Source organism: Genypterus blacodes, unplaced genomic scaffold, assembly GCF_046128005.1.
Source record: "Genypterus blacodes isolate CSIRO-AG114 ecotype Tasmania unplaced genomic scaffold, CSIRO-AGI_Gbla_v1 ptg000438l_1, whole genome shotgun sequence".
Taxonomy (NCBI): domain Eukaryota; kingdom Metazoa; phylum Chordata; class Actinopteri; order Ophidiiformes; family Ophidiidae; genus Genypterus; species Genypterus blacodes.
The window spans coordinates 4,645,090-4,671,513 of NW_027467208.1; the positions used below are offsets into that span (position 1 = coordinate 4,645,090).

The window sequence follows — 26,424 nt, forward strand, 5'->3', positions numbered from 1 at the left end:
GGGGCAGAGGGTGAAGGACAGGTGAAGGTTACTGGAGAGAGCGAGAGAGAGGGATAGAGAGAGAGAGGGAGAGAGGGAGATGGGGAAAAGGGTGATGGGGGAGGGAGGATGGATGGTGATGCGTGGGGGGGGGGGGGCGGGCCTTGGTCTGATGTGAGGTAAGGGGTCGAGGATGTGAGGACGCAGGGTGAAGGACGGGTAAAGTGAAAGTCGGAGGATAACGAGGCAGATAATGGCCGCACCTGACAGCTGGCACATTACAGCCTGAACCAACGGCTGACAACATAATTGGCTTACAAACACCGAGATTGCTCACTTAAACGCAGGGATGCCTACGCCAAGCGACACAACACACACACACACATACGCACAGAGAGAGAGGCAAACATATGGAGTGTCCTTACGTGTGCAGGGGGCCGAGGGCGTGTCCAGCGGCGTCCTGAAGTGGTCGTCCTCGCACACGCACGCCACCGAGCCCTCGTCCTCGGCGACGCTGTTGGCCGGGCAGGGGAAGCACTCCTGCTGCCGAGAGGACATCTTGTAGGAGCCAGAGGGGCATGCTGGGAAAACATAACAGAGAACACACTACATCAGAAACTTTTTATTTGATACAGTTAATACCCAATTACTTCTTTGGTAGAGAGAAGGAGGGAGGGAGGGAAGAAGGGAGGAGGGAGGGAGGGGGGATCCCATTGGGAACCATCTGTGCGGGCGGGAAAGTGAACACATGAATCAACATATTGTAATGCAAAGCCATTTGTATCGCCCGAGTCTTATTTGCATGGGAAACTGCACGCGATCCGACTGGAGCGCGGCGGCATTCCCGGAGCCTCGCCGAGAAAATCTTTAATCTCACTTTCAATTCATAAGAGGGGAAATTAAGGATGGATGGAGGAGGAAGAGGAGGAGAGCAAGCGGCTGCCGAGGGAAGAATAGCCCAGATAAAAGATTGGATTATGGGAGGAGAGCGGAGGAGACTTTGGTTAAATCCCTCTGACAAACACTATTTCCACATAATGTGTGATGTCGGCATCAAAAGGCTGCGGTCGGGTTTGAACCGGAGAGGGAGGAGAGAAAGAAAACAAAAAACGGGGTGAGGTCGGGCGATAAACTTATTCCACCGCAATCTCCCTCTTTACTCAATTCTGAGCATGAGGAGGTGGAGAAGGGGGGAAGAACACGACATCATCAATGTACGCTTGGCTCTGTGGCGGGCGATTATGGCTGTGAAACCAGGCAGCCGAGCTCTCATCCTCCTCCTCCTCCTCCTCCCCTTCATCTGGGGCCGCAGCCTCAACATTAACACCTCTTCCCTCCTTTCCTCGCCCTCTTTCCTTCGTCCCAATTCACTTCCGTCTTTATCGCTGTTCCACTACGTCTTCGCTTGCCGTTTTCCTCCCCTTCTCTCTCTCTTTCCTCCCTTTTCCCCCCATCTGCTCTCCTTGCTCTATTCCCTCCTCCGTTTAACTCTCTCTCTCCTTCCATGACAGATCACCTCCTTCTCCTGGTGTTAATTCCCCAGATCGGAGTGGTTAAGTGGGGATAGAGTCCATTATGCAGAGAGGGGGGACAGACGGGTTGCTGCAGTAGTGCCTTTGACCTGCAGACGCTCACCGGGACACAGCCTGATAGAGTCAGCCCTTCTTACACACACACACACACACACTCACAGATCTGACCAGAGAAGGTGCACACATGTTCTGCACACACACTGCATGCCAGAGTTGTGCATCAGAAGCTGCTAAGAAGCTTGTAATCGACTTTGTAATGTCTGTGGTTACACAGAGAAAAGCTTCTCGCTTTCAGCTCACAGCACCGCCAAGCATGGAGACAGAACACACACACACACACACACACCATGTCAAACAGCACTGGAGTGGACTCTCTTTGTTCCTGACCATGCTGCCACTTCCCTTCCTTCACCACGCCAAGAACATCAAGCGTGAATCGCACCCGAATCAAGGCGGAATTATGCATAGACGAGAACTAAAATGGTTTTTTTGCGTTTTGGCATCCATCATGCTTAAAAGCGCTCTGGTCATACACGGGACCGACTGCGACTCAGAGGTTTATCTCCTCAATTCAGCATGGATACACACATTTCCCCGGCCCACCTCGGTAATGTGTGTCTAATGACAGGGGGGTGTATCAAGACAATATGTGCGCCTCAGATAACAAAGAGGGACGGCTGGCGTCTGGTGCCGCCCATCACTCTCCGCGGCGAGGGGAGCGTTGGAAGGGCCGCCAGCAGCCGCCGCCAGGCAAGGTGACGTCGGTCAGAAAGGGCCGACGGCCATCTGCCAATGGGAGAATGTGGGATCTTTAAATGGGATCCAACAGAGGCAGAAATGGGATGAATGGAACAAAAACCGACAGCGTTATTAGAGGATGTGTGTGTTTTTTACACCTCCTTTGCCTCATCGGCGCCAAGACATATGAGATAAACTGGGAATGAGAGAAAGCGAGCGGGGGGGTGGAGGAATAGCGAGACAGAAGGAGAGATCTGCCAGGACAGCTGGCAAAGCAACTGATCAATTTGTCCGACGCTCCGAGTGGGAGCCTCAATTAAACGGAACACGGCGGCGAACACGCGCGTGCAACCACATATAGGCGTTTCCCTCAAAGGTGCAAGGGTATAGATGAGCCGCAACACGCCAGCTTCTATAGGGGAGGAAGGAAGAGGAAGACAAAGGAGACCAACTGTGGTGAGAAAACGTTCAGAGGGAGGGCAAGACGATGAAGACAGATGGTGTGCAAGAGAGGAAGATGTAAGACGGAGGGGAAGAGGAGGAGGAGAAAAGGCCTCGGACGACGCAGGATTTAGACGCGGAGGGAAGGAATGCATGCAAGGACAAGGAGCGAGGTCGAGCAGAATGCAGCGGCTCGAGCAGAACACACACACACACACACACGCGTATAAGCCAGATACAGGGACGCATATATATTTCCCGCGGAAAGGCTCATAAGGAACGCCGAGACGCAGAAAGCAGGAGAGAGATGAATCACCGCCGACGGGAACGCCGGAGATACGGCAATATTTCCACTATAGCAAATTAAGCTAAAAGCAGAGCGAACAAATCCATAAATTCAACCAAAGCTTACAAGTAAGCTTTTGTCTTTGCCCTTCCTCCCTCCTTCGCTCCCCTCGTCTTCATCTTCGCTCTAACCTTACACGTTCCCCCATTAATAAATCATGAAGCACTTAATACAATAAATGTGAGCGATGAATTGTTTCTGTGCCTCTCTGATGGAGCATATTAATGAATATTAACAGTGCTAAAGGAGCTCCACTCCACCCACCCCCCCACACACACACACACACACACACACACACACACACACACACACACACACACACACACACACACACACACACAGGTTAACCCCCACTGTTATGCGCCGACATCCGCGTGAAGATGATTTCAAGGCAAACAGGCAAAAACCGCATGCATACCTTTGCATACATGAACAAGGGAGGGAAGAGAAGATGAGTGACAGGAAAGGAGCGAGAAGCATGTGTGTGTGTGGGCGGGTTGGTGTGTGTGTGTGTGTGTGTGGGCGGGTGGTATGTGTGTGAGGGCACGGTGGCACAAAGCGGAGATACAAGGGAGGTCGGATGCAATTCCAGCAGGTGGAAATCAATAATTCAGAGAGCTTTAATTCAGATCGGTGCCCTCTGTGCGCGGCTGAGGCTGATCCTGATGCTAATTCCTTCAAGCTGGTAGGCAGAGCTAACACACGGCAAAATGAAATCCCATTAGCATCAAAGAGAGAGAGGGAGAGAGGGAGGGGGAGAGAGAGAGAAAGAGAGAAAGAGACAGAGAGAGTGAGAGAGAGACAGAGAAGAGAAGAGATAGAGGGACAGAGAGGTAGACGGAATGAGAAGTCAGATTGTAACAGTGGAGTCTTGGCTTGGACCTCTCCTCTCCCCCCTCCCTCCTTCCCTCCTCCCTCCTTCCCCCCTCCAACCACAAACAGTATTTACTAAATAATGGGAGGGAAAGTGAATTGGGACATTGTCCACACTGAGCCAGAACAAGACATTTATGACCTCACGTCCAGCCCCCGTGCAGAGTATTTTACTATTATTGGACACTTGGACAGGCTGGGAGCTTGAAGGGGGACCAGAGTCTGGAGGTGTGCCAGAGTGTGTGTGTGTGGGGGGGGGGGGGGGGGGGGGGGGGGGGGGGGACGACGACACATCTCTGTCCTCCTCACACAAGAACAAGAAGAAGAAGACAACTGTGGTGATGGGGCTGCTAATGTTGCTCTGTGTGGGCCGGATGTGACGCGTGAGAGGACAAAAGACGACAACAAGAGCCACGACTTCAGGAGTAATCAGGACCGTGCGTCATTCCGACTCGTCTTTTCCCAGAACATCAAGTCCCGTTATTAGCGGGAGGAGCAACATGAGCTTCACCCGCCACAATCAGGCAGAGAGCTGAGGGTGCTGCTCCTTTCAGAGGGGTTAGCATGGCTTTGTGCTGCCCTGGTTACCGCCGAGTGACATCACACACAGAGGGCACGAGAGGATAACCAACAAAGCCCCGCTGGCACAAGCAAACACACAATTACACATTCATTCATTCATCCATTCATTCATTCATTCACCGGCTTCCTCACACAGACACACACACGACATTTAACTGGGACGCGCGGCGGTTACATCACAAGCCGTATGTGTGTGTAGTGTTACATCACACAGACGGCGGCATTGTTTCGACTGATGAGACACACACATACGCACACACACACACACACACACACACACACAGAGTGAGACAGGAGGAGATAAGGAAACAGACAGGCCGGCAGATACGCAGACGAATACAAACACACGGACAAATCGAATGCAGATGTCCTCGCTTCCTCGGCAAGACGGATGCGCTTGCATCACACACACACACTCACACACACACACACACACAGGGACATGTGAGGCAACAAATACAACCAGACACGCACAAATAAGACAAGACAGCACACAAAGTAATCAAACTATCTTCTATGTATGCAAAAGCTGAAACAAATACACAGTTTGGTCTTATTCCAACAGATGGAGAGACATTTTACACACACACACACACACACACACACACACACACGCCGACTCAGACATTACGCGCACACACAGAAGTCGATCCTCCTCCCTCTGTCGTCCTGACGACCTTTCCGCATGTCTCATCCTCTTACAATGGCTCTTGACAACTGGCAGTGCCGGCGATCGTCCCGCCCGTGTTTTTGTCCGCGATCCTGCTCCCTCCTTCTATAATGATACTTTATCGGATCATTATCGGGGGGGGGGCGGCCGGGCGGCATGGAACAAAGGACAGAGCCGGAGCAATTTCAGGAATTATTACCGGCTCCCTCCTTTCACCTCTTCATCTTGCCGACGGATGCCAGGCAGCGTTTCATTTGCATTTCTACCATTCAGCCGCGGCCGACACAATGAGCGTAAATATAATAAAGGGAAGTGAACCTATGACCTCCTCCTTTATGAGCTCTGTTACATAAGAGAAATAATCATCATCGTGTCATCCGTGTTTAACTGGGCTTAAGTCCTCACATCCATATTGTGACATCATCATCACTCCTGTCAAATCAGGATTGATGGTTGTTTGTTCCAACAGTGACGTCAAGTTGGGCCTCAACCTCAGCGGCCCCTGTGAAAATGGACTCAGCTGCAAGATAGCCAGCCGTGGCCAGCTGCGTGTGTGTGTGTGTGTGTGTGTGTGTGTGTGTGTGTGTGGTGTTTTTGTTCCCATCTTTCAGATTAATGGGTTCCATTTACTTTAACCACACAGCCATTTATTTACGCCCCTGTCTGTCACAGTAACATGACACTTGTATGCGAGCAAATGCACAAACGCACGCGGGCACAGACACACACACACATAATCGCAGGTTTCCATGTGACCTGGTGGAGCATTGAAAGGTGCAGCACCACGCTGCGATCATCCTTCACATCCCACTGAGCCCATTATCATCACCTCCACCTTCTCATCGAGACGGACAGTTCGGTGTGTGTGTGAGTGCACGTGAAAACAGGTAATGTCAGGATGGCGTGTGTGTGTGTGTGTGCAAGTGTGTCTGTGTGTGTGTGTGTGTGAGCGAGCAGCGGCGGGGAGTCGGTGCAAGTCAGCAGACGTGTTTTGCGTGGCAATTTCAGGTCGCTCGGGGAAATGAGATTCTGAGTTTTCGCTCCTTTTCACCGGTCACGCCGCTGTGCCGTGTGCGAGGGGGGGGGGGGGGGTGTGTGTGTGTGTGTGTGTGAGGACGAGTGTGTGAGGACGCGTGAAACATTTTCGCTGGAGTACAACTCCTACTTCAAACTGAGAGGGAAAATGGACTTGGCAGGTGAAGTTGTATTGATTTGTAAGGCGAGCTAAGGTTACACACACACACATACTGGCCTTTTACACGCCATCGCCTCGGATTTTCAATAGGGACGTAAAAAGTCCTTTGGCGGGTAGAGTTCATTCAAGCTGCACGGCTCACAGCGCTTCCTACTGGTGATATGGGGAATGAACCAAAGCGTGATATGTCGCGGTGGATCCTGGTGTTCTAAAGCGACACACACACACACACACACACAAACACACAGATCTACACTCCCTCACTAGAAGCTATTCAGAAGAGAAGAAGCATAGAGTTGAACTGGGGTGTGAGTGTGTGTGAGGACAGCCTTGGTGTGGAAATAACCGCGTAGAAATCATCGCCCGCCCGCAGACTCTTCATCGGATTCCTTTGGATCAGCCATTTAAATCTGGAACATGAACTCCAAACGAGCCGCGCCGACTAAGCGATATTCTCATCTCCCGTTTCGCCCCTGAATGGACCGTTTCCATCAAGACGGCGACCTAGATATAGACGAGCCGAGAGGATACGATTGATTAACAGAAGCAGAGACGGACGAGCGCCGCCGCCGTGTATCCTTAACTAAAGAGGAGAGGAGGAAAAGTGCGGAGTGGTTAATTCAATGGAGTATCTTGTCAAATTGTTAAACGAGCGGAGGTCAGCGGTAATCAGATAACTCCTCAACCCTGGAGGCCGCGCCCCTTAAAGTCACTTAAGTGGAAGAAGAAGAAGAAGACGGAAGAAGGGACAATCTGTGTGTGCGTGTGCCTGTGACCTTGAGTGTCATTATAGCATGTATATGACGTCGCCGATGTTTAAGCCATGGCGCCATTTAACTTCGACCTTCGCATTCTCGTCTACGATGATACAACGTTAAACTCACACACACACGCAGATTAAAGACACTGAACCTGACTGACCCTCATTTAGGTTTGTGATCTGCATGTCAAACCAGGGTCGCAGGGGTCAAACATCAGCGACCACGACCTCCATAAAGACGAAGTAGGAGGAGCTTGATAACTACTCCAACAATCCAAATCTGAAAACTGCCATAATCTGGATGAATCACATGTAAAAAATGTAGTCATCTAAATCTGGTAACACTCTTCAAACTGAATACTTTACACACCTTACTCACTCAGACGCCGGCGTTCCAAACCCTAATCTCCCCTCATCCCTCAACTCTCTGGCACATTTGAGCTGCGGCGTCCCTGATCCAACGTTATTAAAAAGCCGAAGCGGGCGGAGGGAAGAGATGGATGGAGGCCACAGCAGGGGGTCACTGCCACCATAAGGCTGATTAAGTGTTTCCACTGGGAGGGGGGGCAGAGTGTGTGTGTGTGTGTGTGGGAGGGAGGGGAGTCATGGTCAGAGCATACAAAAAATATTTTGGGAGTGTGTGTGTGTGGCTGTGTGTGATGAGGAACAGTTGGTCTATCAAGGAGATGGATGAGGTGGGCCCGTACTCCCAACCGCCACCCCCGCCTCCCACCTCCCTCTGAGCGCTCCGTGTCAGGGATCAAAACACACACAAATACACAAAAAACAGGATAAACACGCAAACAGGTACACACACGCTCCGCACACACACACTCAGGCACATATGCACCTGGTAATGAATTCTTCTAATTAAGAGCAGCTCAAAGTCCGGGCGCTTCTTCTCGAGCGAACATGCGTTTATCCTGCACAGCGCAACACACACACACACACACAAACACACACACACGTGCATACACACAGAAACAATTAGTTAACAGTTTAGTTTGCCTGCTGTTTGAATTAAAACCGAGGAGTGGGAATGCAATTAGGGTCCGCAAATTAAGCTGTGAAGGTAAAGCGGCCCTGACCTTGTTGTGTAATTAACGGACTCTTCTTTTATTAATCCCCCCCTCCCATCCATTCCTTCACTCCTTCCTCCGTTTAATTAAGACATCCGAGCTGGCGTCAGAAGGAGTAGGGAGGGAGGGAGGGAGGGGAGGGAGGGAGGGAGGGAGGGATGGAGGTCATGCAATTAAGAGGAAGAGAAATAAGGGATGAAGGTCTTAGGTTTGTTCTCGTCTCCTCCCCACATTGTCTTAAGTTTGCACTCTCTCTTCTGTTCTGCTGTGAGTCTCAGTCAGCCTCATTCACTATTCTGCCAGTGTCAGCCTGCGACACACACACACACACACACACCTCAAAATACTGAGGTCTCAGCGAGGAATTAGTGTCCAGACGCTGTAGCATGTGGCAAGACACTAAGTCAGACGGTGAGTCATCAGCTAAGTGACTCATGAAACACTGTGGCGCGTGTGTGTGTGTGAGAGAGAGAGAGAGAGAGAGAGAGAGAGAGCGAGACCGATACAGTGACTGATGCTAATGGAGAGCAGAGTGTCGCCGACCTGAAGAGACGACTCGCCGCCCGAAGCCGACTCGCTCCCGCCGAGGGGAGAGGAGCGGAGCTGAAGAAGCACAAGCAGATACGACACACACACACACACACACACACACTTTGCAGATTGTCGCTCAAACGGCAAACAAACAGAGGAAACGCTCGGCAGATTGGACTCGTTTCCATTTGGATTTGCGGGAGTGAGCTTCATCTGGATCAGAGGCTATCAGTGGTGCCGTATAGTTGCCATGAGAACAACGTCACTGTTTCCCTTTTGGAACAATCCGTTTGTTTTGAGGATGAAAGATGTCACAAAAACACAAAGGCCATTATCCATTTATGTCCTTTTTAAACAGGAACATGCATTAATGTGTCAGACTTCCTGCTCATTCATTCTTTCCCAACTTCAAATAATAATAATTCACTTTCCGATGACGAGTAAAAAGCAAAGGAGCAAATCAGCACTTTGGCAACTCCTGCTCGACATTTATACTGAAAGGCAGCAGACAGATCTGCTCTTTTATGTGACGTCTGAAGTACTTGGCACCTTTGCTTAAGTGACTGAGTGGCTCATCATCACTCTGTTACACGAACACGCCGACTGCCGACTGCTTCTGAACGTCACGCCGCATCTCATTCAGGGTTCCGTCTCTATTTGTACATTTCGGGTTGTCTTCTTAAGACAGATTGGGGTCAGGAGCGGAATTCATATGGATGCAAACCCATTTAGGAGGACGTACTGTCTTCTTTAGCTCATTTGTGTGTGTATTGTGTGATGGAACACCTCGTGCTCGCCCTTTAAAGGATGAAGCACGTTTGCTCTGCATTTTGCCGGAAGCATCCGTAACATTTGAACAAAATGCTCCCAGGATGTTCGGGGGAAAACCCACAACCAGGACTACGCCTCTCCTCATAATGTCTCCTTACCGTCTTCACTAGACTCCAACATGACACAGAGGAGACTCGAGAGTGAAGCCTGAATGAAACTGCTTTTAAAAGTCATTGGGAGAACTGGCAGAAATGAGAACTTGGCAAAAGTTTCGACAAACATCTCATTATAGATCCGATCGGGGAGAGAGGAGAGCAACGAGCAGCAGATGGACCATTCTGCACCTTCACCTTGACATACTGCAGTGTTAATGACCGAAAAATGTTCAGTCATGTTCCAACCTCCAATCCGCTTCTCTAAGCAACAACTTGAACAGATTGAAAGAAGACGTCTTGGGACGACATCTGCTCCAGAGCCGGGGGCCTTTTTGAAAAGAGTCCACAAAAGAGACTGGGAAAAGCGCGGAATGGAAGCTTTTTCTCTTTCCACGTTTACAGAAGAATTCATAATAAACCCTGCGATTGCACGTGAGAGGTAAAAGCAAGACGGAGTAGCAGCATTATTTAGCCTCTGCGTGGGAGTCGTAGGCGCGCAAAAGCATCGATTTGTCCTTCCCCTGAAGCGCCGCAGCCCCATCGCTCCCCCCCCTTCTGCATCTACTTCTTTCGCTCCCCTGCTTTTCCTTGTTGGCTGACACCTTCTTTACTCGGAGCGCCGGGCTGCTGAGAGGAGGAGGAGGAAGGGGGGCTGTGAGCGTAGGCGTGTCTGTGTGTGTGTGTGTGTGTGTGTGTGTGTGTGTGTGTGTGTGTGTGTGTGAGGAGGAAAAAGGCTCCAGTGATGTGTTGTACAGTTCAAGTGCACCTTCTTCACACAGACTAAAACTGGATGCGGTATCGATCCGGCGCCGCTCGCTACAGTTCGCAGCTTCTTTGCTGATTTGCTACGGGGGTGTGAACAAAACAAAATCGGGGCTGATGAGTGCAGTTAACAACCTCATATTTCTGTCTTTCACTATGGTGCTCAAGATTTCAGATTGATTTTCTTCTTCTTTTCTTTTCTTCAGTATTTTAGAGGAAGATTGTTGAGTCTTTGAAATGAGGTGATTATTCTGAGTGTGATATTTGTTGATATTTGCATGGAGACTCCTCTGCTCTGGCCCTGTTTGTTTACAAGCTACCGAGAAGCAGACGATCTGCCAGGCATCCTTCCCAATGTTCTACTTCTCTGAATCTGAAAAGGTCCTGAGGTCTTGACTATGCACAACGGAGTGGAGCCAACTCATACAAACCACATATCTCCATCTCTCTCTCTCATAACTCTTTCTCACTCACACACACCTATTCGGTCTCTATCACTTATGCCCTCTCTCTCTCTCTCTCAGCTCCCTGCCCTCTTGCTGTGCCGTGTCCTTGTTATGCTGGATTTCCTGCCTTTGGCACGTCAGCCGCTCGACTCCGCCGCAACACGAGTGCTCTCCATTATGCAGAGTCAACAAATATTCAGACGAGGGGGGTTGGGGGGTGCGGACACGGACGAGGGGGCAGAAAAACACCTCCGTACAAGAATGTTATGGGTTTGTTGTTGTTAAGGGTTTGGCAGGATGTTGGAATTCAGACTCAGTTGCGACGTGATTCAATTAAACATCAGAAAAAAATCCATTAATTTAGTAAGAAGTAATGGGACTTTGCTCTGTGTTTCCTCTGTCGCTGTCTGTGGTACTGAAAGCAGATTCCTGCTCCTCGTGTCCGGCTCTGTCCGTGGTGCTGGGCTCTAAACCAACAAAGCACTTATTTCCTCTCCGAATTGGAAGTGACTCATTTTAGGAGGCGGGCCAGAGGATCAGCAGGGCCACAGTGTCGCCAGGCAATGTCTCAAAATACACACACACACACACACACACACACACACTACACAGAATCAACATTGAAAGAAAGGTTTTAAGTATTTTGGAACAATGTCCTTACTTCCAAGGTTTTAATAGCTGATTTCCAAACATCCAAAACCAAAATGGCAAACACAGGCAAACTGGCTGCTGACCCACTTTGGTAACAGCCTCCACCAAAACCAAATCTTTTTTATAAAGTATTAAAAAGAGTGGGGGGATTGACTGAACTGAAACTGAAACTACTCAGGAGAGGTCAGTGAAGGGGCGAGGAAGAGCGACGCCGGAGAGAGAGAGTGAGTGAGTGAGTGAGTGAGCGAGTGAGGGGGGAGATGTGTGTGTGATTGGTTTCTATCTGGGGCCAGGAAGGTCATTCCTGGCAAGTTTCTGGAGCCGTCCGGCCAGCTTGCAGGGGGTGCGCTATGCCAAAACAACTTCCTCAATTTGGCTGTCTGCCTCCCATCGCCGCCCCCTCCTCCTCCTCCTCCTCCTCTGGCCCCCTTGCTGATCAGCACCTCTGTCTTCGCCTGACCTCCTCCGCCTACTCTCCTCCATCCATCCATCCATCCATCTTGGCCTTTCACCCCTGCCTCACCCCTGTCCATCCATCCCCCCAGCCCCCCCCCTCCTCATCCTCCCTCGCTCTCATTTTAACATTCCTCTTCCTCCCACCTCTCTCTCCATTAATCCCTCTCACCATCTCCACGCCCTGAGGAAAGAGCAGCGAGTGAGTGGGATCACTCCAAGTCGACGAGGGGAGGAGAGGAGAAGCTGGGATCTGTGCCAAACAATGAACAATGCCGATCTTTTCGTCCAAACTAAAACTTACAAACTTAGCAAATCGGCCGCATTCTAATTCTTCCCCCAGCTTCCTTACGGCCATTTTCCCAAGTTGGGACAAAACATGAAAAGTGTGTACGAGTTTGGTCTTTGTGCTACAGAGTAATAATGATCTCTGTTGAACATTTGGGAGATTACACAGAGGGCACCGCCAGTGGTTGCCATGGTAATGGCGAGAATATTTCAGCGGTATCGTAGAAACTAGGCGATCGTTACACGGGAACCACGGCAACCTACGATCCATACTCCTAAATCCGTAGAAAACTCTTCCTATTTCTCCCTCCTATCATCCGGCATATCCGTCCCCGCTTGCTTGCATGAACGCCGTCGACCAAAGTGGTAGACAAAACAAATCCGGGGATCAGGACGAGGCGTGACCGCACATGTGCCGAGGGGAATTCTGTCCCCGTTTCGATCTGGGACCCCCTGGAGAGTTTAGCTACTTGGAATGAGGAAGCCGTGAGGACAAAGCAAGACAGACAGAGAGAGAGGGGAAGAGAGTGAGAAGAGGAAGATGGCAGCTGAGAGGAGAGATTTCTTTCCCTCTCTCTCTCTCTTCCTCTATTTATTTGACAATGACAATAGGGACAGAGACATGTCCGCCTCCGACAAGGACAAAGTAAACTTTCCCCATGAAGGTCTCATCTCTTCCCTGCTGAGTGTAAGATAGCAGTTTTGTCACCGAGTGTTAATCTGTGGTTTCCCGGGCGCATGACTGAGACAGAGACACACACACACACACACACACACACACACACACACACACACACACACACACACACACACACACACACACACACACACACACACACACACACACACACACACACACACACACACACACACACACACACACACACACACACACACACACACACACACAGGCACGATGCTGAACACAGTCTTCAGGTTGTTGGTTGACACCCTGTTGAGTGTCAGAGGACAAAGTGAGACCTACAACAGCTATATGAGTGTGAAGGGAAGGAGACAGGAAGAGACGCATGGAGACCGGCTCACTTGCTTTCTTTCTGTCTGTCTGTCTGTCTGTCCGTCCTTCTCTTCCTCCCAGCCACTTCCCATTTTGTGACCTCAAATACAGACCAAAACTGAACTCAAAACCCTTCAATCCTCAGAAACACAACACACAGGCACACACACACACACACACACCATCTCAGTCCTCCCCGTCCTCCCCGTCGTCTGACAGAGCCAGCTGGGCGAATTAGACGACATGACAGTTTATTAGAGAGGAAGCGTCACGAGCAAGACAGGAAACGGCATCAATGTCGCACGTGCGGGAACGAAAAATCACACACTCACACACACACTCACACTCTATTCTGCAGAAGATGCAGATGTCAGGTCTCTCACCCCACAGTTCACACACACAGGCACACACACACAATCCTAGTCTTGTGGCTTTCCGAGATTCGTTTCTCACACGACAACTTCGTCTGAACTTTTGGCAAAGAGCAGCGAGAAAAACAGGAAGTAAACAAAGTAAGAAAAGAGAAGACGTTTGGTTTTTTTTACATTTCAGTTGTGACAATAAACGAAAGAGGCAACAAACACAAACAATTAGCATCAAGCCGCGTTTTGCGAGCGGAACGCGTTACGCCAAATTGCTTTGGACAACGCGGCTGATGTTGACTGATTGCGAGCGGCTCTCTGTGATTACAGTCAAACTCTCCGCCGTCTCCCGCGGGTCCTGGTGGGAGTGCGGGAACGTAAATAATCAACGCTTACACACGATTAAACGCCGTCTAACAATTGATACTTGTTTACTGGACGTCATTGGGCAAATTAATTTCATAACCGCTGCGTCGTAATGACTCGTTAACCGGAGTTGGTAATTCAATTTAAAGCATTAGCTTTGCCAGGCCGGCGACGCAACACGCAACACTACCGTGCGCCGACATTTCCCTTCTTGCTCGGTGTGTGTGTGTAAAAGATTCCTCATTAGTATTTCCTCAAGATACTTGTTTTGTTAGTATGGCGTCGACTGCTGGGAGACGCTTTAATTGGAACAGAATGGGGTGTGATGACTCTAAATGGGCCCCGCTCTCGTAGTTAGGGAGCTAAACGGCCACAAAGCCTGCTGGGTAATATTCAAACAACAAGAGGGGGAGGGGGGGCGGGGGGGATTGGGGGGGGGGGGGCAACGACGAGCGAGGAGTCTTTGTCTGAGTTAGTCTGCTTGTGTTTCTGCTGACAGAGAGCCAAGTCTTTTATTGTCGAATCTTGTTCTCGCTCTCGTACACCCACACACACACACACAGACACATACACACACACACACACACACAAAACACAGAAACATACAATGGGATCATGGAGCCACAAGATGTTATAGTCACTGACAGGTACGGCCAAATAATGCACGACCTTTCCTGTCTCGCAAAGCAACATTTCAATCACTGATCACACACACACATTTAAACACACACACAGTAAAACCAAAGACCCAAACATGCTGAGAGATAACGCGCACACAAACACACAACAGTCAATAACTGACACAAGCCATTTATCCTTTCATCCATCCTTCCTTCCTTTTATTTGTACCTGGCGCTCACTCAATGGATGTGATTGGCTGCTGGGGGACAGGCCTGTGTGTGTGTGTGTGTGTGTGTGTGTGTGTGTGGTGGAGGGGGGCCCAATTAGACTGATCTTGGAATAAAGGGGGAAAACAAAGGTTGCCAAGACAACAGTTGGCAGGAGGATTTGCCAAAATGGTGGTGAGAGTGTGTGTGTGTGTGTGTGTGTGTGTGTGTGTGTGTGTGTGTGTGTGTGTGTGTGTGTGTGTGTGTGTGTGTGTGTGTGTGTGTGTGCAACGACTAATCTATTCCGTCTTCTTCACTTAATGGATAGAGGTATGAGTGATTTGTCGGGTACACACACACACACGCACAGACAGACACACACACACACACAAACACCGCAGTCGCTCCTCATTCATTCCTCAAACATGCAATCAACTTCATTATACTGAGCAAGCAAATGTGTTTAGTTTGTGGGTTACGGCGCAGTGTGATGACACCTCTGAAGTGTGTATGGCGGGCCGGCATACCTATTGATTTAGTATCAACACACAGAGACAAAGACAGAGAAAGAGAGAGAGAGAGGGAGAGAGAGCAGCAGAAGGCGACGTGTCGATATACAATCTGGAGAATTCACACCTAATTGTGTTTGATCGCAACCCGGTGCAGATCAATAACACCAGACGGCCGCCACACATGTTATACACACATGAGGAGGCAGGCAGGAGCCACACACACACACACACACATAGGGAGAGATAGAGTTATGATATGTCAAGGAATCATAAATACTGTAAATAAAACTACATAAAACAAAGTTCACCCGCGTGTGTGTGTGTGTGTGTGTGTGTGTGTGTGTGTGTGTGTGACATTCTGTAGCCAGTTGAATGTTGGCACATCTGTCTGTTGGACTAAATCACACACAGCCAGCAAGAGATGAACCCACCCTCAACCCCCACCATCATCCACCACACACACACACACACACACACTTCACCTGCAGCAGCTTTCTGATGACACGGGGGTCAGACGGGGTGGGGGGGGGAGTAGAGGAGAACGAGTAAACACGCTTCATGAATTATTCAATCTAGGGCATAACCCTAGAGATACTGCTACACACACACACACACATACACATTAGTTAGGTCACTTGTAAGGGAGGGATTACTGTACTCTCCTGACAAGTCAAATCTGATCCAGAGGAAGATGCCTCGGGCAGAGAGAGAGAGAGTGAGAGTGAGAGTGAGAGTGAGAGAGAGAGAGAGAGAGAGAGAGAGAGAGAGAGCAAGTGGTTGGCAGATGTGGGCGTTACATCTTTAGTTCAATCGCTGTCTCCCTCCGTCCGTCTCGTCTCTCAGTCTGGGGACCCCACACTCGCCCTCTGTCTCTCTCTCTCTCCCTCTTCTTGATGTCAAGTGGCTCATTTTTCCCTTTCAACGTTACAGAGACGAGAGAGAGAGCGAGAGACAGAGCGAGAGCGAGAGACAGAGTAAGAGAGAGAGGGAGAGAGAGAGAGAGTCTAGACGCATATTTGGATCTGCCATCTTCCTTTGCCACGGCTGACAGGAAGTGACCCTGTGGCGCTCTCACGTCTCACATTTCCGTCTCCTCTCATTTGTCCGCGCCTGCTTTTGTAACAATAGATAATGGGAAAATTGCAGATCTGTTCCGATGAAGAGAAGAGGACAAGAGGTGATGAGGTCGAGGGAGGAGAGAGAGAGAGAGAGAGAGAGAGAGAGAGAGAGACAGAGAGGGAGTGTGTGTGTGTGTGTGTGTGTGTGTGTGTGTGTGTGTGTGTGTGTGTGTGTGTGTGTGTGTGTGTGTGTGTGTGTGTGTGTGTGTGTGTGTACTGGACATGAGCAGCAGGGAGCTTGCTGCTCTCAGCGGGAGTAACTTACACTTCTTCAATCTAACTGACAGCACTTGACACACAAACACAATCGCACACACACACAAATCAATCAATCATGCAAAAAGCATCTGATCACGTCAGCGTGTAGCCGCGGGTGCGATGAAGAGGACGTGCTGTGCTTCATCACAGTCTACAGTAGGTTGTGATTGATGAGTCCTGGTGCCTGCGTGTGCACTTTTTCAAATTTCAATGTAAATGTAAGTTAATTGCACGTGAAACATAAAGGCAAAGAATCGTTGCTGACCTCTGACCTCTGACACACACACACACACACACACAAACAAATAGAATTACTCCTCAGAGGGGAGGGATCGATAAAGTTTGACATTCTGATTGTTATTGACTGCAGTCGCTAAACTGCCGCGGCTGTGGAATCCATACACGGTCGCACCGCCCCAGGGAGAGGAGACGCACACACACGCTGGACCGTGTTTCTGACGGAGTAATGCGGCGAGAGTAGAAATACATGATCAGAGATGAGACGAGGGCTTTGAGACAGAGACAGAGAGGGAGAGAGAGAGAGAGACAGAGACAGACACAGAGAGAGAGCGCAGTCTGGGGAAATCCATAAGGCAGAGAGAGAGAGAGAGAGAAAGGGGGGCGAGATAGAGACGAGTACGTCCTTGACTGGTGCGGCGGTTATCTTCACGCTTTATCAGCCCTGTGCTGATCTGTACTGCAGAAGGCAAACACACACACACACACAAACACAGACAATGTGACACGGCTCACATCCCAGGGACATTTAGCATGCTCTATAAACCCACACACACACACACACAAACACAGGCGGCATCCTGCGTCCTGAAACGGCACTAATGGACGCTGTCGTCCCTATGGCGGCTCAACGGAATCCTTGGTAACCGATAAAACAAACGAGTGTAAAGTAAATCACACAAACACACACAGGCGGCGGCGTTTGCCTTTGTTGTCTCGGGGGTTTGAGAAGGGAAACGGGGATCAGAGGTGTGTGACCCTCAGGGTGTGTGGTAGGGGGGGAACGGTTATATAGCTTTTTAAAAATCAATTGAGCACACAAACACACAGAGATGTATGATGCCCCCCTGCTGTGATGAGAGGCGGCGGAGGTTTCACTCCCTAAAAATTGAGCGAAAAAGGAATTCCGGCTCATCCACCATCGTGAAGAATACACACTTGTTTTGCCCGCTGAGCCCTCCCTGGACGAGGAGCTAATGATGATGATGGTGTGTGTGTGTGTGTGTGTGTGTGTGTGTGTGTGTGTGTGTGTGTGTGTGTGTGTGTGTGTGTGTGTGTGTGTGTGTGTGTGTGTGTGTGTGTGTGGGGCCTTTACCCTGAGCCTTGGGGTGCTTCTATGCTATAGTAGGAGATCTACTGAAAGCTATTAGACGTGTGTTAAATGAAATCTGAGTGTGTGTGTGTCCATTGGAAGTGCTGTTCTTTGACACACTCTTAATGCAGTTAATGCTACATAAGCTCACACACGCGCAAAAATACATGAGGAACTACATGATGAATAGATATGTCGTCCACTCAGGGGAGTGAAGAGGAGTGGAATTAGTGATAGATCAAAGTCTCTCACACACACAGAGAGAGAGAGAGCGAGCAGTGGATCCTCTCTCTCTCTATTGTAAATGGGGCACTTTAGTCGGCTGCAAATCGGCCAATTACAGATGTTATGGATGGCAGCATATGGCGGCAGAGCATTTGCAGTGTGGGGTGAAGTACCTGTATGTAGTGCAGGAGGGGGAGAGAGAGAGAGAGAGAGCTGGTTATGAGTGAAACTCGCCCGTTCTAAAACACGCTGGAGTTAAAGTCGCTTAGCTGCCAGAGTTCATTCAGTCGACTAAAGACAACAAGGAGCGATGAGATGAGAGTGTGAAGCAATGCGGCCGGAGCGAGGGCTGCAGCTGCGTCGTGTCCAGCACACACACAGAGAGAGAGAGAGGGTCTGACACACACACACACATCCACATAACCCAGCCAGTGAGCCGTGGGGACTCTGGGAATGACAAAGTGACAAATGTGTCTTCGGGGAAGAAGATCTGCAGGGTTAGAGGGGAAACACAAGCCCCTCCTCTCACACACACACACACACACACACACACACACACACACACACACACACACACACACACACACACACACACACACACACACACACACACACACACACACACACACACACACACACACACACACACACACACACACACACACACACTTCAGGAAAGTTGATGGTGTGTTAGTGATGTAATGGCTTATTGACTGTTCGGGCGTCTGAATCTCTTGATGTGTATGTGTGCGTGTGTGAGATCTGCATTTGTCACACATGTCGATACGTTTGATTGAGAGTTGACAGCAGATGTCACTTTGGACAGCATTTGACAAGCTCTCTCTCACACACACACACACACACACACAGAAGACCTGAGCCAGACTATGTTAACTTGCTGTGTCCCTCCTTTATTGATTTGTTCTTCTCTTCCCCTCTTCCTCACTTTGTCCGTTTGGTTTCCTGCCTCTTCCCCGCTCCGTTTATGAGGCCTCCTCCGGGGTCAGAGGCATGGAAACGGGGGGAAGAGGGAGAGAAACACAGCGACAGGGGGCGAGATAGATGGAGGAGGAGAGGAAAAGGGTGAACAAGACAAGAGAGAGAAAGGGGGATGAAGAGAGGAGGAGGAGATGAGAGATAAGAGGTTTGCCACTAGGGGTTATTGTGTTTCTCACACTGTGTATTGACTCGCCCCATGGGGGAGCGTGCAACAATGTCAAATACGCACAAGCACACACACATAAATCTCCACTAACTTCTGTTTGCGCGGAGTTATATACGTCTCGCAGTTTACGACGAGCGATCAAACACACACACACGGAGCGCAAAGTCATAACACACACACGCGGGCACAGCGAGCGCACAGCCCGACAACGCTGCTGCTCATGCACTAATTGGCATTATCCTCCTGTGAGTTGCAGGGAGGGCATCACACACACACGCACACACACGCACACACACACACACACTTCGGTTGAAGGACACGGGAGCGCGGAAAGGAGCGCAGACAAGCGGAGAGACAAGTGGCTAGAGGGGAAGGTATCGATCGAAGGGCGCAATCAAAGTGTCAGAGGGATGGGAAAGCAGAGGAAGAAAGTGGAGGGAAAGACAAAGAGAGGAACACGGCCTAATCCCCCCCCCCCCCCCATGTGGCGTTTAATGGTTTGGCCCAGCGGGTCGAGGTCGCAGGCGGGAGGTCTGACGGTGGATCGACCCAAAAGTCTGAGACTGGGGGGAGAGGAAGGCGGGTGGAGAAAGTTTTTGTCTTTGAGAAAGACGATGGAAGCTGGAGCGAGTGGCGATGAAGAAGAAGAAGAAGAAAGTTGGGGGGGAGCGGGCGAGCGAGAGAGAGAGAGGGAGAGCGAGAGAGAGAGCAAGAGAGAGAGAAAAGTAAGAAAAGAGAAAAGTTTCCAGAGATGCAGAGCTGATTCGGCCATTTTGCGACCCGTGATCCTTTCCTCTGTGTCAACAAATACCAAGCATTTCCCAGCATGCCATCCTCCTGTCGCTCACCCCCTTCATCCCTCCCTCCCTCCCTCCCTCCCTCCCCTTCTGATGGGGGGGGGGATTAAGGCCGGAAACACAGACAACTAGATTTAAATAAAGACGGCCGCCCCTGCAGGGAAAGCTGAGGTAGGGGCAGACGCAGGTGTGTGTGTGTGTCTGTGTGTGTGTGTGTGCCAGGAAGAGACAGCAAGAGATGAGAGGGATGAAAAGAGAACGACCCGGAGCAAAGAAGATGCCCCCGTGTGTGTACCAGCGTGTTTGTATTTATGTGTATTTATGTGTGTTTGTTTGTGTGTGTGAGTGCGTGAGCGTGTGTGTGTGTGTGTCATGGCGATAACCGCTTCACAAAAGCAAATCTTTATGGAACATCTCCATCGGAATATAAAATGACATTTTTATTTTCAAAGCCTGTGGGGTTAAGGGAACAAACACACACACACACACACACAGCTTGATAACATGCAGATACACCTGAAGGTCAGCGCCGCCGTCTCCCGCTGCACTGCAACGCATCGCGGGATCCCGCAAAGAGTTTTGACCGTTTAGATCGCTGAGCCGGCCTTATCGGAGGCGTCACATGGAAGCCCCCCACCCCTCAGACCCCCACACACACCCCAAACCCCACAGCCTACATCCATGCGTGTGTGTGTGTGTGTGTGTCATGTCTGTCACAGCGCTGCTTTCAGTCCAGAGGATATTGGACAGTTTTATAGGGACATAAAAGTGGCCAGCAGGAAGGAGTTTAGTGCCTTACGAGAACTGACCGTCACGCTATAGACGGCAAACGCCAGCTCATCGACTCGACCGACCATCAATCAAACCATCTGTACACACACACACACACACGTGCACAGAACAACTACACGCATCTCCATATGAAGATGGAAAGGCCCAGATTGCCCGACCCCGCAGATGCAAACACAAAGAGATGCAGAGAGTCGACCTTTGCAATCTCCCCCTCCGTCTACACACACACACACACACACACAAAACAAACCAAACACTTGAACAAATCAGAGGTATAAAACAGGAGCACCGACACGTTCAGACCTCAGAATGAGACACAGGCTCTATTTCTTGCAGATTAAGATCTACGCCACTGGAATAAAAATGCTGGGATGTTTTCCTGAGCGAGGGATCGGAGCGAGCGAGGGAGGGAGAGAAGGAAGGAGGGAGGGAGGGAGGCTCTAATGTCTCCTCCGTGTGGATGTCATCGCAGCAGATTATGCAGAGTTTATACTCCATTTATGTAGAAATCCCTCCACTGTGTAATGGGAGTTGGTTTATGCTTTAATTTGGTGATTTTCCTTGCGCGCTTTTCCCAAATCGCTCCGCTCTGTTTACATGGCTTTGATAAGCGCAAAGGCCGGTTTCCCTTCCTCTCTTCTCCTTGCCTTTGCGGCTGGGATGCGGGCCGGGAAATCCCTGCGCCCTGCACTCTCTGACCTACGGGTTCTGGCCGTCGGATTCTCACAAAACATACACAGTGTTATTGTTCATGTCCTCGGGCGTAGACGACCTCCTCTGGCCCCGTTCTCGCCATGGCGACGTGAGGCGTGTTAGATAGATGTGTTTTCTCCCCCCTTTGAAACGTTGAGGTTCTGGCCCGGATCAAACCGGAGGTTGGAGTCCTCGCCTTGAAGACGCCAAGAAAGGAGACTCGGGAGACGGACGAGGCCAAGCGGTGGAACAGATGGACGGGAACAAAGGGAGATAAAAGACTGAGGGAAACAGAAAGTTGGGACGGGAGATGGCAGAAGTTTGTGTCGTGCCGGTTGTTTAACACCGCGACACACGAGAGGGAAGAGGAGGGATGAAGGGTTTACGCCGTGGAGGAACGCAGGGAGGGAGGCGGGGAGCGGCGGTGAAGTTTAGTGGCACAAAGAGAGAGAGAGAGAAAGAGAAAAAAATGGAATGGAGAGAAGAAGGGACAGATAGCGGGAGAAGTGTTGTTTTGCTCGCCGCCCTCTCCTCCTCTGGCCCATGATTCATTGCAAATGAAATGTCACCCTGGCAGGCAGTAATGCAGGCCGGCCCGCTCCCCTGCAGCCTAATTGAATTTTACAGCCATATAAACAACAGTCAGCCAGCAGTGTGCGAGCGTGTGTGTGAGGGGGAGGGAGAGGGAGAAAGAGAGGGAGAGAGAGAGAGAGAGAGAGAGACAGAGAGAGAGAGAGATGTTATTGATGCTGGTGTTTATAGGTGGAGGCTTCTGATGTGCCATCAGAGAGTGTGTAAGGGCCTCTGGGGAACCATCGCACAAAGCGCACAGATGGAGGGGACGACAAAGCAGGTTTTCCGCTAACACACTCTGCGCTCCCTCAAGACGCGTGCGCACACACACACACACACACACACACACACATAAAAAAGAAACCTCACAATATTAAAGCTCGTCTGCACCCTGAGACGCCGCTGCACTAAACACTCCAGCGAGCCGCCGCCACAACACTCAACAGGGGCGCCTTCTTCTACGTTCGGACGCCTTCCTGGCCGCCGCTGCCACCGCCGCCACCGCTCCACAAACACTGAGGGAATTCAACTCCATATTCATGACGTCTAAGAACACAACACTGATGGCGTACAAATGCACTCAAGTTCATTTATGAGGATATAGAAGTTCAAAACTCATAAACCCGACAGAGCCTTTCTGCGGCGAGATCAGAGCATCTTGACCCTGGCGGTCAAGTGAGCGAGTGAGAGGTGCCGGTCTGAGCCAGCAATGTGAGCCGCCCCCCCCCCCCCCCCCCCTCCCTGAGGCACCCAGGGGGGCCCAGCAGACATGTCCTCTCCTAATAGAGGGCCTCACCTTCCAGGCACCCGGAGCAGGTGGGCAGAGCCACAGAGAGGAATCTACTAATAGAGACTAATTCCTCTGCCGGCGGTCAATTACATCAAATCTAACAGGGGGATTATGTGAGCGGCAGACTCAATACACACACACACACACACACACACACACAGAACCGAGTCCACAACACACGCGCATAAAATCACTATTAAGAAATACTATACGCCTCTTTAGGTCGGCTTAAGTGTTCCTTCCCTTCGTGGAGGAAACTGACCGCCGCTCCCTTAACTGCCATAAAGGGCCATCAGGCCGGCGGCGGCGGCGGCAGCAGCAGCTCGCTGAAAAAGCCGTTTCATCATTCGGACGGACAAGCGGAGGAGGTAATAAACCGCCGCCATTGTTGGTGGTCAAACCAATTCAGGCTCTGGCTTGACTCTGTGCGGTGTAGCAGCGTGAGGTCAGATCCCACTGAGGGGAAACAAATCATCCCAGAGGCAAAGCTGGTTGTATGGTTATTTAGAGTGAAAGCGGGGAAACAAAAACACGAGCAACCTTCCGATCTTCATCTTCATCGACTCTTCATCCGCCCCTTCGTCTGTTTCGTCCTCCCTCACAGTTCCTGACCTTTGTTTGCCTTTAGCGATGTGTCGTGGCGGCAGATACGCGTGTCCAGCAGCGCCCCCTGATGGTCACGCCTGCTGTCTTCAGAGCTGTCAGACTTCTGGACACTAATTTGATTCGGGTTAAACCTCGCTGAGCGATGAGCCTCCGGCGTTTCGAGGTTGGAGATGGGCGCGCCTACTTGTCATGCATCCTTGTTTGTTTTTTCGCTGTGTCCGTCCGCCGCCTCTCACTCAAGTCTCCTCCCCCCCTCCCCCGTCTGCCTGCTGCCAATTCATCTTTTCCGTTTAACAGCTTGCTGGCGTTTTCGCCCGTCTGTCCCCCGCGCTGCTCATCTGTCTCCCGATGTAATAGTTCACTGGCTGGTCTATCTGCCTCCATCTCGCAGCACCAAACCAAACGCAGCATCGTAAAAGAAAAGAAACGGGAAGGAGGATTTATGCTCGTGCCAAGACGGAGTAACGACACGGGGGGAGGGGAGGTGTGGGGGGTTAGACAAGGAAACCAGGGGGGGAAAAGCGTAAAGGAAGAAGGAGACGCAGCTGGTGTGTGCGTGTGTGTTGTGTGGGCGCGTGTGTGTGTGTGAGATCATTGGCGTGTAAGAAACGACTTCTGCTCGATATTAGAAAGTAGAAAGTGAAACTCGAGACCTGTAAGAGTTTACGAGATGATGTAGAACTATTTTTAGAGTGAGAGAGGGACTGACTGTGTGTGTGTGTGTGTGTGTGTGTGTGTGTGTGTGTGTGTGTGTGTGTGTGTGTGTGTGTGTGTGTGTGTGTGTGTGTGTGTGTGTGTGTGTGTCCCAGGCTTTGCAGGACTCCAGCCCTCCCTGCTGACTGTGACCTTCCCTCCAAGCAGGCGGTCCCTGTTTCTGTTATTCCACTCTCACGACTCTCTATCCGTCTCCGAAGCGTTCCATTCCTCTTTTCCTTTCCCTCCACCCCCTCCACACCCCCCCCCATCTGGTCTCTGTTCTGTTCCTCCTCTCCTCCGTCTTCCCTTCATTCTCCACTTCCTCTCTCGTTTGCCACCTCCGCCTGTCCCTTGATCCAGATCGGGACCAAAAAAAAAAGGGGACTCCTTAAATACACCACATCCATCACAGCCAGCCAGGGACGATTCAAACCACACGACACACACACACACACAAACAACATGACACACACAGTGCCATGACAACACACTCCAACATGAACATATGCAGCATGGCACACAAAGCAGGAGAGCAGAAAAAGGCAAATAAGCTAAATCAATATGTACATTCAGCTGTGTGTGCATTTTCACATCACCGTGTGTAATGAGCACACGGAGCACATGCGGACAAAAGTGTGTGTGTGTGTGTGTGTGTGTGTGTGTGTGTGTGTGTGTGTGTGTGTGTGTGTGTGTGTGTGTGTGTGTGTGTGTGTGTGTGTGTCCATTTCTAGCCAGCTATTGTATACGGCAACAAGGAGACCACCCAGGCAAAAACACACTGAGCACACACATGCAGGAAAAGATATCAATGCTACTAAACCACAACCTGTATGCACAGCTTGTATACACACACACACACACACACACACACAAACACACAGAGCTGTACTTGTTCCACATTTTGTGTGCGTGTGCGCGTGTGTGTGTGTGTGTGTGTGTGTGTGTGTGTGTGTGTGTGTGTGTGTGTGTGTGTGTGTGTGTACACGGGCAGGCACGCATGAACTTTCAGTTTGTCCGAATTCTCAATCTGTGCAAACGTAGCGCAACGGTTCAGCGCGTCACACTCCGCCCTCTCCTGTATGTGTGTGTGTGTCCGGCGTGATGGATGACAGGAAGGGAGACGAACTTAGTCAACAGTAGATTCCTGTTGTTCTGGAAGAGGCGGAATCCAAACGCACGGCGACGCGGCGAGGAGGCAGAGGGGAAGTAGAGCGGCAAACGTCTCCAGGTACACAGAGCCAAAGTGACCCGACAGACATGTGACATTCAACCTCAGCGTCCCCCCTCCTTTGTCCTTCCCTCCGTCCTGAGCACACACGGCACACACACACACACGCACACACACTCTTCCAGTATGCCAGAGGGCCTGTATTAACCCGGAGGCTTGGCGGGAGACCTCTATACCGCGGCACGGCGGAAATGTCACCCATAACACTCGCCTCAGGACGCCAATCACCTCACACCGCACCCTGCTGGGCGGGTGTGTGAGAGCGAGGGAGTGTGTGGGTGTGCGCGTGTGTGCAGGCCACAGATTGAGAGTGAGAGTGTGAGAAAGGAAAAGAGAGAGGAATACACAGAATTACTGCAAATAAGCAATAATGTGTGTGTGTGTGTGTGCACGTGTGTGTACCGATAAATTTGTTTATGTCTTTTTTTGTGCAAGAGCTTAATGAGCCTGTTGATCCAGAGGGATTATGGGACGTCTAGTCAGTGTGAGGACTACAGGTGTTTGTAAACCTAGGCATGATTATACGTGTGTGTGTGTGTGTGTGTGTGTGTGTGTGTGTGTGTGTGTGTGTGTGTGTGTGCTGAGCGAGCCAGGCCTTTGATAGATGGAAGCAGATGGAATGAGTTATGGACAAATAACACACACGAGCCTGCGAGGGAGTGGGAGAGAGTCCATGTCTGAGCATGCATATGTGGTGTTATTTGTGTGTGTGTGTGTGTGTGTGTGTGAGATTGTGTCCAAGAAATGCCAGGGTACATTTACGTGCAAATACGCGGCCATGGGCATATACGTGCAGTGTGTGTCGAGGGAGGGATTTGA

The 26,424-nt window shown here is 50.5% G+C and overlaps 1 protein-coding gene across 4 annotated transcripts in view; it reads right to left on the bottom strand.

Annotated features, from left to right (window-relative positions):
* epha10 (EPH receptor A10) overlaps positions 1 to 26,424 on the bottom strand; it is a 65,691-nt gene that overhangs the window by 32,888 nt on the left and 6,379 nt on the right. For all 4 annotated transcript variants that reach the window (XM_076139626.1, XM_076139627.1, XM_076139624.1 and 1 more), the window contains exon 2: positions 405 to 560. In XM_076139626.1, coding sequence (XP_075995741.1) covers positions 405 to 560 — 156 coding nt within the window. The remainder of the gene's footprint in view (positions 1 to 404; positions 561 to 26,424) is intronic.